The following is a 17,208-nucleotide window of genomic DNA, read 5'->3' as shown; positions in this document are numbered from 1 at the left end:
TGGACAAAAATGATGCAGGAGAGGGGAAAGGGATTGATGAGGGGACTACACAGGAGGTAAGTATGACGTGTGTACGGTATGTTTATTTTGACTTTTAATTTTGAGTTCAGGTTCTCTTTAAGTTAATTGGCTTCCCCCACAAATTTAGGACTCCTAGCTCCTCTAGGAGACAATTAGTGAAATGACAATAGAGTGTGTAAAGTGCTGCCAATCAGTATCAAATATACATGGAGTATATATAGTATAGTATATAGGAGCTGCTGCAACTATTTTAGATTGTTTTGTGCGATTGTCACTTTACCTGTGCAAAAAATGTACAGTTTCAAGTGTGTGTGTGTATGTGTGTGTGTGTGTGTGTGTGCGTGTGTGCGTGTGCGTGTGCGTGTGTGTGTGCGTGTGTGTGTGTGTGTGTGTGTGTGTGTGTGTGTGTGTATACTTAATCGGTGGTCTTTCTTTTTCTGTTGTTCCTGTTTGCTTCTTTTGTGGATCTTAGTTGCTGTCAATTAGACCCAACTGTGTATTCTGACAGAATTGAAGTTTTGTGAAAAGTCACTACAGTCAGTGTAAAGATTACAAAGCCTCCTCTCCACTTTCAGTCTCCCACTGACTTTACACAAAGGCAATAAGGGAATCTCAGGGAAAAGGACATTCCATTCCAGGATGCTGCAGGGATCATTTACTTTATTAGGATTGTGCTCTGAGCTACAGATTACTGGCCTGTCACCTTGGAAATGTTTACAGCCCAGTGATAAATGCAGGCATTAACAAAGGAGAGAGCATGACCGAAACTACTGTAAGACTGAAGAGGAGCAAGCCTGAGAAAGCTTGGGAGTGTAAAGAAATATCCTATAGAAACATTTGATGTAAGGAGATTCAGTCCTGTGTGGTGTAAGGAGAATCAGTCTTGTGCAAATGCAGGCAATAAGTTGTCATATATTTTGGATGTATGAGAGATGCCATACAATGCACATGGAACATAAGCCTTGATGCATTAAATGGCACAAAGATTGGTTCAAATGCCAGGGGAGCACCGCCGAGTAACCCAATAGTATCATGCATGTTACTGGGTAATGTGCACTGCTATCTTGCACATAATATGCCGTGCGTTACCATAGCAACGTGTGTGTTATCCTGGTAGTGTAAGTGATCCAAATGGGTTAAAAGGCAACTTTACCGCCATTTACTGCATCAGGCCCATTGGACTGTATTCACTAATGTACATTAAACATTACACAGACAGCATGTGTAAAGTTCAGTTGCAGTTATACAAACTAAGTGATGTGTGTTATGCAAATAGTGTAAGTCGCGTTATACACACAACATACAAATCACTTGTATAACATCCATTACAAGCTGACTGCCAAACATATATGTTGCATGTGTAACACAAGTTATGCTACATTGTTTCTTTCTCCAGCTAACCTTTTACGTGTGCAGTCCATGCACTTAATGTATCACATTAGTTAGTGAATACAGCCAAACATTCAGCTAATCTCTATACATGCAGTATATAAAAAGCTCATTCCATGGTATAGACCTGGAGGATAATTATGATGTCATTGACTCATACCTTCCCCACGGTCCACGCCCCTAGAAAGTTAAACCACCCACCTGGAGACTATGCAGAGACATCTGAACTTGCTGCTAAATTTCACACAATACCTAGTCTACTTTCACAGGATATTATCATTATTACCCTTTAAATATAACCATCAATATATACTGTATTACAAAGCACAGACCAATTGTGCTTTTTGAGTGATATATATATTGCATTTCCCAAAAGTTTGGAATATCCTGTTCCATATTTTGGTTTGATAATGCTCCAAATGCTTTGACTAGGTGACAGGTCATGGACTGCTGGAGAGGAGGGAGGGGGGAGGTTTCATCAGGAAACAGAAACCCCCAGAGCAGGGTGGAGCTAAGTGGAGGGGAGCATGACCTGGGTGGAGACAAGTGACCTGCGGCTAGGACAGGATAAGTCAGCAAGGATCTAGGTGTTAAACAGAGGCGGGCATGAAAGTAACCAGGTTCAGTAAAAGCAGAGGGAGCTCATTGGGACTTTCTTTCAGGATCAAGATGGACGAAAAACCCCTCCTACCCACCCTCAATCGGGATAATAGAGGCAGGTCACCCACCAAGGAAAGGAGGTGTGACGGGGTCTGGAATTTCAGAAATTGGGCTACTTATCGTCACAACAAGCTGGGCAGGTCCCTTCACAAGGCCTATGTGGATGCTTAAGTTATGGTGTCGTCAGTAGTATGTACCCACCGAGCTGGTAAAATTGTGGCTGGTGACTGGTACAGTGTTGCGCTGCGGCTCTTCAAATTGGGACTTGTGTGTTGCTTGATAATTGGTTAGGGTAACCAAGCTGTATATATATTTCAGTTTGAAAAGTTTATGATTTATGTTATTAAATTATACGTTATGTCATTAAAAGCTGTGGCCATTTTAAATCCAAGAAGGTGTCACAGTCTTTATGTATTGATGTAAAGCAAGGTCACATATTTGGGTCCTACCCAAGTCAAGCAATACACACTGTAGTCTGCCACACAAAATGATCGCAACCAATTTTTACCAATTTTGGACCCCTGTAACTCTGGTTTGCAGAGATGTAGGGACCCCATCTTTGGAATCCAAGTCTAACAATATGTCTTCTACCTGCATGAGACATTTCGTGAAATTCAGACTTTGCTAACGGCCATAGCTGAGATTTATGTACGTCACCATCACTACCATTGAAATAGCCCAAATAAACAGGTTTTTGTGACCCTAGGCTATGACCTCTTTGGCCTAGGGGCCCGAAACTCACCAGTCATGTTCCCCCTAAGGGTCCCTACAATGCTAGAAAATTTGGTACTGCTGAGCCATTGCCTTTTGAAAAGATGTGAGATTTTGGAAAGTGAAATAGGGAGGCAATAAAAGTCTATGGGGGATTTTACCAATTTTGGACCCCTGTAACTCTGGTTTGCAGAGATGTAGGGACCCCATCTTTGGAATCCAAGTCTAACAATATGTCTTCTACCTGCATGAGACATTTCGTGAAATTCAGACGTTGCTAACGGCCATGGCTGAGATTTATGTACGTCACCATCACTACCATTGAAATAACCCAAATAAACAGGTTTTTGTGACCCTAGGCTAGGACCTGTTCGGCCTAGGGGCCCGAAACTCACCAGTCATGTTCCCCCTAAGGGTCCCTACAATGCTAGAAAATTTGCCACTGCTGATCAATTGCCCTTTGAAAAGATGTGAGATTTTGGAACTGTAAATAGGAGGCCCAATGAAAGCCTATGGGGGATTTTACCAATTTTGGACCCCTGTAACTCTGGTTTGCAGAGATGTAGGGACCCCATCTTTGGAATCCAAGTCTAACAATATGTCTTCTACCTGCATGAGACATTTCGTGAAATTCAGACGTTGCTAACGGCCATGGCTGAGATTTATGTACGTCACCATCACTACCATTGAAATAGCCCAAATAAACAGGTTTTTGTGACCCTAGGCTATGACCTCTTCGGCCTAGGACTGCATTGAACGCGAGTCGCGACCCACGCATTGTGCGCATTCTGGACAACACCAATTACTGGGTTTATACCCTTCTGGATCCACGGTACAAACACAATGTTCCAAAACTGCTTGAAGAAAGAGTCCGACAGGGCAAAATGGAAGAATACCAGCAGGCCCTTGTGGAGACTTTAAAGAGGAGATTGACATCCTCCCCCTCCTCTAGCCAGTTGTTCGCCGACAGACTCACTTCCGCAAACCCAGGACGACCAGGAGGGCAGCAAACAACACAAGCCGCAGCTAGTGCCCAAAAGGGAATGGTATCGGCAGTGTCCTTGGAGTGGGCAAATTTTCTGACACCCATGCAGCAGCACACAGAACAGCAAGCGTGCAGATCCACCTCCAACACCGATCGCCTGGAGAAGATGGTCAAGGACTACATGTCAGATGGCATAGCTGTGTTGAACAATCCATCTGCACCCTTCAACTATTGGGTATCGAAGCTAGACACCTGGCACAAACTGGCAATGTACGCAATAGAGGTGCTGGCTTGCCCGGCAGCCAGCGTTATGTCGGAACGCTGTTTCAGTGCTGCCGGAGGCATTGTCACAGATCGGCGTATCCGCCTCTCCACAGAAAATGAAGACCGTCTGACTCAAATTAAAATGAATCAATCCTGGATTGGAAACGACTACGCAACACTCCCGGACCCCAACCAAGTAACATGAACAATGAACATCTGTGATGGGTTAGCGTTTCCGGTCCCTGTTTATTGAACCTCTCATCTGTATTACATTTATGACTGCATGGCGACAAAACGCAAATTGCTATCCGCACGCTTCTTGTCCTCATGCAAGGCCTGGGTTGTTGTGTCTCAAAGCGTGGCCTTCTCCTCCTGCGCCACCCTCCTCCTGTTCCATCACGTGTGCTGCTGCTGGGTTAGCGTTACCGGTCCCTTTTCCTGGAACCTCTTATATGTATTACATTTATGACTGCATGCCGACAAAAAGCATGTTACCTGTGCAAAGAAAACAGACATTTCCCGCATTTAAAAGACAGTTTTCCCTTTGAAACTTTAAAATCGATTTTCTCAAAAACTATAAGCTCTTTTTGCTAAATTTTTTTTCCTCTTGTACCCACTCCCAAGGTGCATATACCCTGTAAATTTGGGGTATGTAGCATATAAGGAGGCTTTACAAAGCACGAAAGTTCGGGTCCCCATTGACTTCCATTATGTTCGGAGTTCGGCTCGAACACCCGAACATCGCGGCCATGTTCGGCCCGAACCCGAACATCTAGATGTTCGCCCAACACTACACGTGACCCGTTCGGCCAATCACAGCGCTAGCCGAATGTTCGGGTAACGTTCGGCCATGCGCTCTTAGTTCGGCCATATGGCCGAACAGTTTGGCCGAACACCATCAGGTGTTCGGCCGAACTCGAACATCACCCGAACAGGGTGATGTTCTGCAGAACCCGAACAGTGGCGAACACTGTTCGCCCAACACTAGCTAAGGGATAACCGAAGAGCATATTAAAGTGAGTATTTACCACCCACATTCTGTAAGCCAAACCATTACGCCACTAGAAAAATAACTTGGATTTTCAAATAAAAAATAAGAAGTTTATTTGTAAACACAACTTGAGTAGGTAGTATGTTGTATGGTAATTTCTGTTATGCATTCAGAAATTAAGACTACTGTATTTGATGTCAGAGAGGATATGACACGGTAATGCTGAACTCAATTCAGATGTCCCACCCTATAGGTGCACACTATCTTTCTTGCTGGTTGACTGTATGACAGTCCCAAGTCTCTTTCACTTTATCTATCCACAGAAAATTCTTTTTAGATCATGATTATGGTGATTGTGACTAGTCTGACTGAGAAGCTACTTTTTTACACACGTGGGAGGCTATTTAGCTTCTTCTCCCAGCTGGAACTGTCCACCTCATTATTGTCCATGTCCTGTCCTACATGGCTATCTGGGTCTAGCAGATTCCAGGAAGATGTACTATCTCCTTCATTTGATTTTTTTCTTTGGGTTTCATTTGGGGTCTTCTCTCCATTCCCTTTCAGTTTGTTAAGACTCCAACGTCTCCTCTTCTCACCAGTGGCTTTGTCTCTCTTTTCTGCCTTTATGTCGCATTGTTTCCTCACAGTTTCTTCATCAACTTCGCTGCTAGATGTCACATGTGTTTCTGGTACAAGTTCTTTCCCTTCTTTCCAGCACCCACTTCCATTGTGTTCTGCTTCACTCTGCCCAGTACTCCCATTATCTTCCATGTTTTTTGTTGTGTTCCTTCTCTTCTCTTTCTTTATCACATGCTTACTAACAATTTCTGGGGAAATCTGCTCACTGTGCTTTTGGATTACATCTCTGCCTACTTCAGTTTCCTCTATGCCACTGTCATGTTCTTTGTTTCCTAAAAGATTACCCAAGCTGCCAGTAGTTGGTACCTGCTCCCCAGTAATCACCGCAAGGCTGTCCCTTTTGTGAGATGTTGGCAATGGATGACTGACAAGTAGGTGCCTCCTACATGCACTTGAAATTCTTGTCACTGCTCTGACTAACCTTCTGTGGTAATTATCACTTGCCAGGAAGTACAAAACTGGATCAAAGCAGCTATTGGCACTTGCCAGGGGGCGAGTGATCTTATATACAAAGTTTACTACATTCAGTAGCTGGCATTTAGCATTCAGAAGGCGAGAGTAATAATATATGGTGCGTGAAACATGGAAGGGCAAAAAGCAAATAACAAAAACTGTGAGGACAATAATGATGGTCCTGATGGACCTCCGCTTGTAAGAAGGTAATATTCTGCGACTTCCACTGACCACTGGCTTCATTAGCTCTTTAGCCATAAGTCCATAGCAGAATGCAATCACAAGACAAGGTACACCAAACAGAAGACTCATAACAGCTGTACTATACTCCACATACTTTGCAAAGTCCTCAGGCCGAGTTGTGTCGTGACAGATTGTGTCATTGCCATTGGGGCTGACAGTAACAAAAAGGATATTAGGAATTAAACATATGCTGACAGAGATCCATACACCAAGACAGAGAATATGAGCATGACTGGCCTTTATTCTGTGTAGGGAGAGGAGAGGATGGCAAACTCCCATGTATCGGTGAATACTAATACATGTGAGGAACAGGATGCTGCAATAAAGGTTTGTGTAAAAGAGGAAGCGAACGACCTTGCACAAAATTTCTCCAAATGGCCAGTTGTTGCGATCGGCATAGTAGTAAACCAGTGTGGGCAGTGAGAGCAGATATAGTGTGTCCGCCAAGGCCAGGTTAAACATGTATACTGTAGTGGGGCTCCATGGACGCATTTTTAAAATGAAAATCCACAGGGCTGTGAGGTTTAATGGCAAACCTATCAGGAAGACTGCACTGTAGGATACTGGCAACAGGAAGAACTTGAATTCCTCATTGAAAACACAGTTGTTTGTCTCATTGGTCACATTCTGAAAGAGGGATTGGGGGAGGAACGATACAGTAAAGGAGTCATCCATTATCTCAAGCACAATGATGGAATCTCCTTTCTTGGCAATTTCGGACAAAATTAATTTCTGTAAAGGAAAGAAGAACATAATCATTAAGAATATATAAATAGTGACAAGACTTTTTCTCTTCTGCATTAACGCTGATAGTAAATGATGCATTTAAAAAGGCCTTAACAGCATATCATGTCTGACAGACTGTAAACACTTCACATATAAATAGTTATTGTGGATTCATAGCTCAGTTGTATTGGAGTGGGAAAAAAGCATAATGTATAAATAAATATATTTTATGATCCAAACAACATGACAGCATAGAATGCACACTCCATGTACATTATGTCCTATGATGGGAAGGCTACTGATTAAGGTCTGTAGGAGAGGCAAGATGAGGTCTCCTGACTGTGACAATAATAATAGTGATTGTTATTCACTCAACCAAATAAAGGTTCCAAATAATTGTGTGCATTTGAAGGTTCAGATTATCTATAAAAAGCAAAAAAAAAGTTACTTTTCATTACCAGTAAGATAAAATGTTATCACATTGAATATTGTCAATTCAGGATCACCTCTCAGTGTCTCTCTGTTTGGGCAATTCTGTAGAAATACAATCCTAGCTCCCTGTCTTAATGGTACCTTTTATTCCTTATTTAACGCATTGGGCATGATCCAATTCACTAAGATTTCTCCTTAGTGATATTTTCACTTTATAAATAAAATGCCTTTTAAGCAACCAGCAAGCAAGAAAATACTGAATAATAATTTTGATAGTACTTTTTATCTTCTTTTTGGTACTTTTTCAATTGCAGAGAGCAAAAATTATTTTCAAAAGAAGATATAATGCTAGGTAATTCCCAAGAGAATTGATCCAGGGATTTATCTAACTGGCATCTGGAGTCGGAAAGGAATTTTTCCCTTTTAAGGCTAACTGGCCCATGCCTTGTAAGGTTTTTCTCCTTCCCCTGGATCAACTGGGATATGCGCGGGTTCAGGATTTTTTTTTTTTTCTGGTTGAACTTGATGGACAAACGTATTTTTTTAAACCAAACTAACTAACTATGTAACTATGAAAAATGATCTCCTAGGAGAAAATGTAGAAATAAAAGTGAATTGGATAAGGCACATTGTGCACCAGAAATAAACTGTGTTATATCCACAAATAGGAGGAGTGGTTGGGAAAATCATTGGATGACCAAATCCCATGTTCATATGGAGACCTAACCAGAAAATTTCTATCAAATCAGCTACTACTAAATCCTGCTACAAACTATTAATGAGATTGAACCTAACGCTTTCTAGAGTAGTGAAAATTGACAAAAAAAAACAAACCCAATTGCTTCCATAGCTGTCAGGCTAAAGGGACATATCTTCATATATAGTGGTCATGTACTAAAGTTAAGCATCTATGGACTAGAGTCTACCAGATCATTTACAAAGTCCTAGGAACACTGTGGAAAGGCTCTTATGCAAAAAAAATAAAAAAAACGGATGGTTGCATCAACTCAATTCCAGCAGATATATTTTTTGTTTCTACTGTACAGACCTTGCTTCTGGTCCACACCTCTTTTCCCCCTTCACCAGGTGAGGAAAAGATTGTATTGGTTCACTTTCTTTGAGAAAGCTAGGGCCATGGCAGATGACTCATTGGGGAAATAGTAAGTTTTGGTTGCCACTTTTGTCATCCTACCTCCAAGCAAATGTTTTAGAGAACTTGCTGACTTTAGATGCCTAGCTCAGACCTTATTTGATGTGTGAGAGTTTTGCTTCTGGCCTAAGCTTGCTGCCCCTCCTTTGTTTTCTCCACATTGCTCTTCCCCTATACTACCCAACCACCTATTTCCGCCCCTCACATATTCCCTGCTTGTTTACAGCTACAGCCTAGGACCATACAAAGCTTTGGTATCGAAGTCTATGTGACATCCCAGGAATTTCTTGTTGGCCAAATCTGTTATTACCTGTTCCTTGATTCTTTAATTTTGCATATACAGTATGTGTTTCCCTTATAATAACAAGAACTAGCTTCTGAGAGTGCTGTAAGGGGCCCTGCCCTTTGGGGTAAACCTCCCACTTCTGATTTTTTGACAATGCAACATGTTACCTTGTTTTATTAAAAAAAAGCTCAATAAAAATATTTTGTAAGCAAAAAAAGCAAAAAATGAATCTACATTGTACTAAACATCAGATCTGTACTGCTGCTGTATTGGGTATCAGTCATGTCCAGTAAGGTCTTTAGTACTAAGGCAAAAGATAGCGTGGTGATTTTCACCATAATTTATCCTGTGTTAGCTACTGCCAAGCTGTGCAGGCAATGGGCAGGGCTAGAAAAATGCAACAGGGAACCCTCATGATACTTTTTCTTTTCCTTTCCTTTCCTTTCCTGAGAACTAGACATGTTTGCCACCTTGGAAAGCTTTGGGCTTGATTCACAAAGCAGTGCTAACCTACTTAGCACGTCTAAAGTCTTTAGACGTGCTAACCAGGGTGCTAAGTAGGTTAGCACTGGATTTCTCAATCAGATCGCGCGCAAAGTTCTATGCGCGCGCTGAGTCCCATAGGCTTTAATGGGCACTTCGCGCGGAGCGTCCTGCGCTCTGTGCAGTGCGCGCGTAAAGTTTTACGCGTGTAAAGTTTTATGCGCATAAAGTTTTGTGTGCGAAAAGCTAGTTTAGACGTGCTAAGGGGGTTTTCACAGACGTGCTATCAGTTAGCACCGCTTTGTGAATCAAGCCCTTTGTGGTAACTGAGTCATAAGGCTTAAGAAACGCATCAGGTAATGTTCAGCACTGACTGTTATCCTACCACCTTGCGCATGACTTCAGTTCACATAATGAATCAGACCGTGTCGGTTTGTGAATCAACCCCAGTGTGACACAAATGACACATAATAGGCAAGGCAGCTAATTGTAATGTAGAACTGAAGAATTACAGAATGCAGCAGATTTGATTCTCATAAGCCTTGATAATATTACACAAATTGCATTGAACAAATGTACTTCCAAAAATGGGTATCAAAGTACCCTATTGTGAAAGTTTTACTGTGAGGGTGTTATGATTTGTAGTTATACCTCTGATGGAAGTTGCCTATTATTGACCTATGAAAATGCTTCATCTGACTGCCTTCCCCAGCATATCTCTCACCTGGAAGAACACACATTGCGACACTGCTCTGACACTCTCTATCTGCAGATAAAGTTAGGGTTAAGCATAGGTCTGAGGTTAGGGTATGGCTGCCTTCATGCAATGCCATCAAGTCTATAGCCTATTGTGCGGACTTGGAGGTGGAATGTGGGTTCCTTGAGAGATGACTGCTTATGAGCACTGCTGAATTAATTGTGTTTCTGGGTTGTTAGAGCTGGTTTAGTTATAGTGAATATATTTATATTTTCCCACACTAGTTTTTTTTCCCGCTTGGTGTATTTTGCCAAATACAAGAAGTGAGAAACATTTCTGGCTTGATGACAGGGGAAATAAAACACAGATAAATACCTGAATTTCCTGCAAGGACAGCATTTAGAGAACTGAGACCCAATTTATCCTGTGGTAAGCTGGAGTAGAGTAGAGACACTGTGCGGTATTCAAGGCCGTTTCTAGGCTTTTTGTCACTCCACGCAAAAAGTCCTGTGTCATTCCCCCTCACCCCAAAAAAGAAAAACCTAACATACACAATAAAAAATATGAACCAAGTGATATATAAGGTGGATGCTTAATACAGGGAACCCCCAAGATACAAACAACTTGCTGATCCTTTCACATTTCGTTGCACATCCACTTCCTGCTCTACAACAGCTTAGTGTGTAAATGCAGAGTATAGATCAGCAGAAGCTGTGCTCCCACCTCTCTGCTGGAGTCCAATGCTGTGCATTCGCCTGTCCGCTCGGCCTAGTGCCCAGCATCTCCTACCACATGTAGCATGATTACACGTGACATGAAGAGAGGGAGGTGCCAGCACTAGAGGAAGCAGGAGACAGATAGGATGGCCACACAGGCTCAGTGCTGGACTCCAGCAGGGAGGTGAGAGCACAGCTTCTGCTGTGCTACACTCTTCATTTACACACTGGGCTGGGGGATTGCAGAAGGGGGGCAGGAACAGATAGGGGCACAAGGGGACATAAGGAGGCACAGGGGGGTAGAGAGAGGCACAAAGGGGGACAGATGGAGCCTAGGCACAGTGGGACAGAGGGATGCACAGGGTGACAGAGGTAGCACTAGGGGAAAGAATGAGGCATGGGGACAGGAAGAGGCCTGAGGGCCAGAAGGAGCCACAAAGGGGACAGAAGAAGGCACATGGGGACAGAAGGAGGCACAAAGGGGGACAGGAGAAGGTACAGAGGGGGATGGAAGGAGTCACAAAGGGGGGCAGAAGGAGGCACAAGAGGGGACAGAAGTGCCAGAAGGAGTCATCAAGGAGGATAGAAGGAAGTGCAGAGGAACTGAAGGAGGCACAGGAGGACTGAAGGAGGCATGAGGGCCAGAAGGAGTCACTAAGGAGGATAGGCGAAGGCACAGAGGGACTGAAGGAGGCACGCAGGGGGACAAAAGGAGGCACAAAGGGGACAGAAGGAAACACAGGGGGACAGAAGGAGGCACAGGGGGACAGAAGGAGGCACAAGGGTTGACAGAGGGTGGCACAAAGGGGGACGGAAGGAGGCAAAGGGAGACAGAAGGAGGTACAAACAGGGACAGAAGGAGGCATAGGAGGTAAGAGGAAGGAACAAGGAGACAGAAGAGGACACAGCAGAGGGAGACAAAAAGAGGCACAAATGGGCACAGAAGGAGGTACAGGGGACAGAGGGAGGTGCAGGGAAGAAATTGTGGCACAGGGGGACTAAAAAGGCACATGCAGACAGAAGGAGGTACAAAGGGAGACAGAAGAGGCACAGGAGGACAGAAAGATGCAAGGGGGGAAGGAGGGATGAAGTTGGAACAGGGGGGCAGAGGTAGCACAAGGGGACAAAAGGAGGCACAAGGGGACAGAAGGAGGCACAGGGGGACAGAAGGAGGCACATGAAGACAGAAGGAGGCAAAAAGAAGGACAAAAGGAGGCACTGGGGGACAGAAGGAGGCACAGAGGACTGAAGGACAAACAGGGGGACAGAGGTGGCATGGAGACTGAAGGAGGCACAAGGAGACAGAAGGAGGCACAAAGGGGACAGAAGGAGGCACGAAGGGGGAAAGAAGGATGCACAAGGGGACAGAGGGATGCACAATTGCCTGCAACTTACGCTTCTATGAGTGAGACTTGTGTGTGTGCAAAATGAAATATACAGTGTGATTGTAGCTAATAGGGCATCATACAATTTTCATAAATTATATTTGCCAAGGACAAAGTTTCACAAGAAAATGGTTAGTTTTTCCAAATACCTTAGGTATAAAAAAAAATCTGTTTTGAGAATTTCTATAACTTTTTTCTTATGGAATATATTTTTTTATTTTCATGCATAAAAAATGTACACTTCCTGCTTTTGTGATATTGAGCTTTTTTCAGGTGGAGTAGAGGGGTCAGCACAGATTCTGATTTTTCTAGCATTTACAAAGGTTTGCTTTACTTTCTAAGTGAAAACATTTCCAACACACAAGGGGCTTGATTCACTAAACCGTGATAACTCAAATATCACACCTTATGAAAAGATATCACACCTTATTAAAGTTAACATGCCTTATCAGAGTAGCATAGTGAGCGGTACGAACCCGCAGGGGCTCAGGGCAGGACAAGTGCCATTGCCAATTAGCAGTGATACATTTGTAGCACTCGCTATGCTACTCTGATAAGGTGTGTTAACTTTGATAAGGTGTGATATCTTTGATAAGGTGTGATATCTTTTAATTAGGTGGGATCTTTGATAAGGTGAGATATTTTAGTTATCACGGTTTAGTGAATCAAGCCCAACATGTGAAAGAAAACCAGACCGTATTAATTCTCTAGTATTTACAATGATAGACAGTCTCTGTGGAATATTCCTTGTACTTCAAACATGAAAAAAAATCGATCCTGTACCTGTATCACTCTTCTGGTGTATACAATAGTATACTGTCCCAGCTACATATTTCACACACTTCAAACATGAAATATCCCTTCTCTGTATCACTTCTTTCTTCTCAGGCACTTCTCTATGACTTCTTTACTGTTTACAGTATACAGATTCATTGCCTCTGAAACAATTCCAATGCCCTCCACATGAAAAAGCTCTTGTGCCTGTGTGATATCTCTGGTGTCTACAATGCTGTGGTTTCTAAGTGAGACATTCCCCATACTCGGACCGTCATACTCCTTTTATTTCATTTGCATTAAAGTTCATATGCATCAAAGTCCTTGCATGTGCCAGGCCCCACATGCGGTGAACTCCCTAGACTGTGGGCCATATTGCCTTTGCAGAAACTTGACCATGTGTGTGTGAGTTTGTGTGTGTGGGGGTGGGCTGCAAGAATAGGTCCAGAGTACCAGTGTACCTCAATATAGGAAAAAAAAACGACAGTGCTGATGTCTATACAGCATATCTGGATGCACTTTATACCTTATGAAGTAGGGTTCTCTTATATCTACAAAATGTATGTTTTTCATGCTGAATAACAAATTGGCTTTAAAGTGAATGTGAATTAGCTTTACAAGTAATAAAGAGAAAATGGCCTTATGTGTGTTTAATATACTCGCGGTGAGAGTTATCCCCTTTCTCCATTCTTGTTGGTATAGTGGTATAATCCCCTCTGTCAATCTCCAGCCAACCCCATTCCAGACCTCAACCCACATGCAGTTCCCTCCAACTCCCCTTCCACACACAGAATGTAGCATTGCCAAATGCCACAAGGGGAAGATGAATGTAGAGTAAGCAGGCCCCAATTTAACTCGCAGGAGCCTATAGGCACAGATGTCCTGGCACCTTAGACTTCACCCTCCATAAACCTATAAACCCCCACCGAACTGCACAACAAGTGTTCTGGCTGGCACAGCTGTCACTTCTCCCATACTTCCCGTGCCCATCATAGGTAGCTAGAGGCTTCCCTGTAGCCAGAGGTACCCTTAATATTAAGTAGCTAGAGGTGCTCCCAACTGAAGGAAGATCCCATCAGTGGAATGCCAAGAGCTGGGTTAGTAACATCACATTTACGCTCCTCTTGGGATTCATGCATAGGGAAGGAGAAAAGGAAGCGTTCGGAGAGGGATTCGAGCCGCCTTTCCACCATCAAGCGCCTGTAGGCACATGCCTACAGTGCCTTATGTTAAATCCGGCCCTGAGAATAAGTCACTGTGTAGGTGGAAAAAGACTGAAAATGGCAATGCATCTGGACAAAGTTCCAGGTTACCAACCTGACAGTTGGGTTTCAACAGAAATTGACAGGGGATTATGCCACTATACAAAGGAGCAGGAAGGAGAGCATAATGTTGATTGTGAGTACAGTCAGCTTTGTACATGAGGCCATCTCCACTTGATGACCTTCATAGTTAGGTAAGATTCACATTAAATTAGCCAATGTAATTGCTCCATAGCTTTAATTTTGCGCACAATATAGAATACTTAAATGGACCATATTCCACTTTACATACTGTAAGCAGAGGTGGGATAAGGTTTCTTGGAGATTCCAGCAATGCCACATTATAATGTATGTCTAAAAAGAATTCAACAAACTGTGGAATCATCAACTCTCCGGAAGATAGTGACATATTGCAACAGGATCTGGATAGGATGGCTATATGGGCACATTAATGGCAGATGAAATTCAATGTTGAAAAATGTAAAGTCATGCATTTTGGTCGTACCAATGGTCTAGGACCATACAAAATAAATGGAATATAGTTGGGGACATCAAACTTGGAGAAGGACTTAGGAGTACTCATCGACAACAAGTTAATAATCGTATTCAATGCCAAGCCGCTGCAGCTAAAGCTAATAACATTTTGGGATGCATTAAAAGGGAAATAAAAACTTGAGATGCTAGCATAATATTGCCCCTGTTTAACTCTCTAGTAAGACCACATCTGGAATATGGAATTCAGTTCTGGGCACCACATTACTGGAAAGATATTGCAGTTTTAGAGCAGGTGCAGAGACGAGCAACAAAATTGATACGAGGAATGGAAGGTCTCACTTACCTAGAAAGGTTAGATAAACTGAGTTTATTTAGTCTGGAGAAAAGACGCCTTAGAGGTGATCTAATTAACATGTATAAATACATCAGAGGGCAATATAAAAGCTTGGTGGATGAGCTTTTTGTCCCTAGGCCTTCTTAAAGGACTAGAGGACATGATCTGCGCATGGAGGAAAAACGTTTTAGCAATTTATTTAGGAAAGGGTTCTTTACAGTAAGAGTTATTGAGTTGTGGAATGCATTGCCACAGGAAGTAGTTATGGCAAATTCTATACCTGCATTTAAAGGGGGCTTAGATGCTTTCTTTGCGTTGAAAGACTTCCATGGCTACAATTACTAGGTAATGCCCAGTGATGTTGATCCAGGGATTTTATCTGATTGCCATCTGGAGTCGGGAAGGAATTTTTTCCCTTTTGGGGCAAATTGGACCATGCCTTGTAAGGGTTTTTCACCTTCCTCTGGATCAACAGGGATATGTGAGGGAGCAGGCTGGTGTTGTACTTTTTTCTCTGGTTGAACTCGATGGACGTATGTCTTTTTTTCAACCCAAATAACTATGTAACTATGTTTTTAATCAGACGTGGTCAGTGATAATGTTTGTATTTTTGCTTGTTAGCTTATGTGCACGATCTGCACCTTATGCACATGTAACGAATGTGCACAAAATTGAAAAAAGTGTACACACGTTTAAACAACTATAGACAATTGTTTAATTGTTTTGACTCCCACAGCAAAATGTAGCACTATTCTAATCAGATTTGTTTGTTAATCAGTCATGTTTGCTACCCTGCAACCCTTTGAACTGCCCAATGCAGAACAAAATCTGGATCAAATGTGAGAACATGTTTCCAACCTTTCTGGATGCATCCATGATTGGTCAGATAATGAAAATCAGTTTGAACCTACTGATTAATTTTCTGAACGGCTGCAGATTCCAGGTACAATCTGCCAAAATCAAGTATTTCTGCCAAAGATCCAAAATTCATAAGCACCCCCAACCACCACTCAGTGGCAATGCGCAGCAAGATAAACATCCATATTACTCCGCATCGTCCTCGCTTTACCAAAAACAGATGAAGCACATGAAACCAAAGTATACAAAAGAGGAAAGATGTCATTTACCTGTATGAAAGCCAGCCAAGTGCTTGTATGGTTGTGATTTCAGAAATCAAAGGATCCATCAAACTGCCTCCTACTTCTGCTGTCACCATAGTGAGGTGTGATCATCTTGTCTTGTCAGCGATAAGGGAAAGGCTGAGCTGAGAAACTCCCCTCTAGATACAGGCAGGATTTTGTGTGTGAAATGCTTGCATGCTGCACACTGATAAAAGAGAGTAGATCTAAATCAGAATTCATAAGTCATAAGGACTTTCTACATGAAAATGAACACACCAGTGATAGGCAGTTTATCCAGCGCTCACCTACTTGTAATTCCTGCTTACTTAGACTGAAGCTATATGTAGCCTGTTCTCTATTTCATATCCACTTGTGTGAAAAAGGCAGATGTGAGATTCTACTTCTGTGTCCTTCATAGTTAACGGAATACTTGTTATATGTTACTTTCAATACTCCATTACATGTAATTGCCAGCACAGCGAACAAGTGCATAGAATTTTTGCTTTGCAGCTATGAAATCCCTGGTGTGGTTTTCACTGAAGACAATATCTGCATGTAATTTGCATGTTCTTCCTGTGTTTGTTCTGGTCCCCCAAACATAATGGAAAGTTAATAAAGGGTTCTGTAACGGTCGGTGAGCACAGAGAGGATCTGATTACCGGTGATCTGCAGTATCACTGGGAATACAGATGTATACCAGATTATACGTGATCTGCAGTATCACCGATAATCCGATATACTAGCTAACCTCTGTTCACCTGAGTAGAGTGTAGTGTTTGGTGTAACAGTAACGTTTAGAGGACTAGGCCTCGCGCAGCAAGGAGTACTGCACAGATTCCTTCCGCAGACCTGAGCTCTCCAAGACGGGAGGAGTCAGACTGACAGTAGGAAGGATGGTCTGAAAGTGACACTCAGGAGGAGGTGTCACTGACAGGACGGGGAACCGCCTTCAATAGTAAGGTCGGTTCTCGAGGTCGGACAAGCCAGGTAG

At 42.8% G+C, this 17,208-nt stretch overlaps 2 protein-coding genes across 4 annotated transcripts in view; one reads left to right on the top strand and one right to left on the bottom strand.

The window, feature by feature from the left end:
- LOC137527171 (diacylglycerol O-acyltransferase 2-like) overlaps window positions 1-17,208 on the top strand; it is a 102,151-nt gene that overhangs the window by 71,762 nt on the left and 13,181 nt on the right. The gene's annotated exons all lie outside the window — the stretch shown is intronic.
- The window catches only part of P2RY4 (pyrimidinergic receptor P2Y4), a 28,452-nt gene continuing 16,353 nt past the window's right edge, over window positions 5,110-17,208 (bottom strand). For all 3 annotated transcript variants that reach the window (XM_068247639.1, XM_068247640.1, XM_068247641.1), the window contains exons 2-3: window positions 16,224-16,422; window positions 5,110-7,088 (exon numbers count right to left, since the gene is read on the bottom strand). In XM_068247639.1, the coding sequence (XP_068103740.1) occupies window positions 5,406-7,031 (1,626 nt within the window). In that variant the 5' untranslated portion in view covers window positions 7,032-7,088; window positions 16,224-16,422 and the 3' untranslated portion in view covers window positions 5,110-5,405. The remainder of the gene's footprint in view (window positions 7,089-16,223; window positions 16,423-17,208) is intronic.

This window comes from Hyperolius riggenbachi, chromosome 8 (assembly GCF_040937935.1).
Source record: "Hyperolius riggenbachi isolate aHypRig1 chromosome 8, aHypRig1.pri, whole genome shotgun sequence".
Taxonomy (NCBI): domain Eukaryota; kingdom Metazoa; phylum Chordata; class Amphibia; order Anura; family Hyperoliidae; genus Hyperolius; species Hyperolius riggenbachi.
Note: the sequence above shows the minus strand (reverse complement) of the source record. Positions and strands in the feature narration are given on the sequence as shown.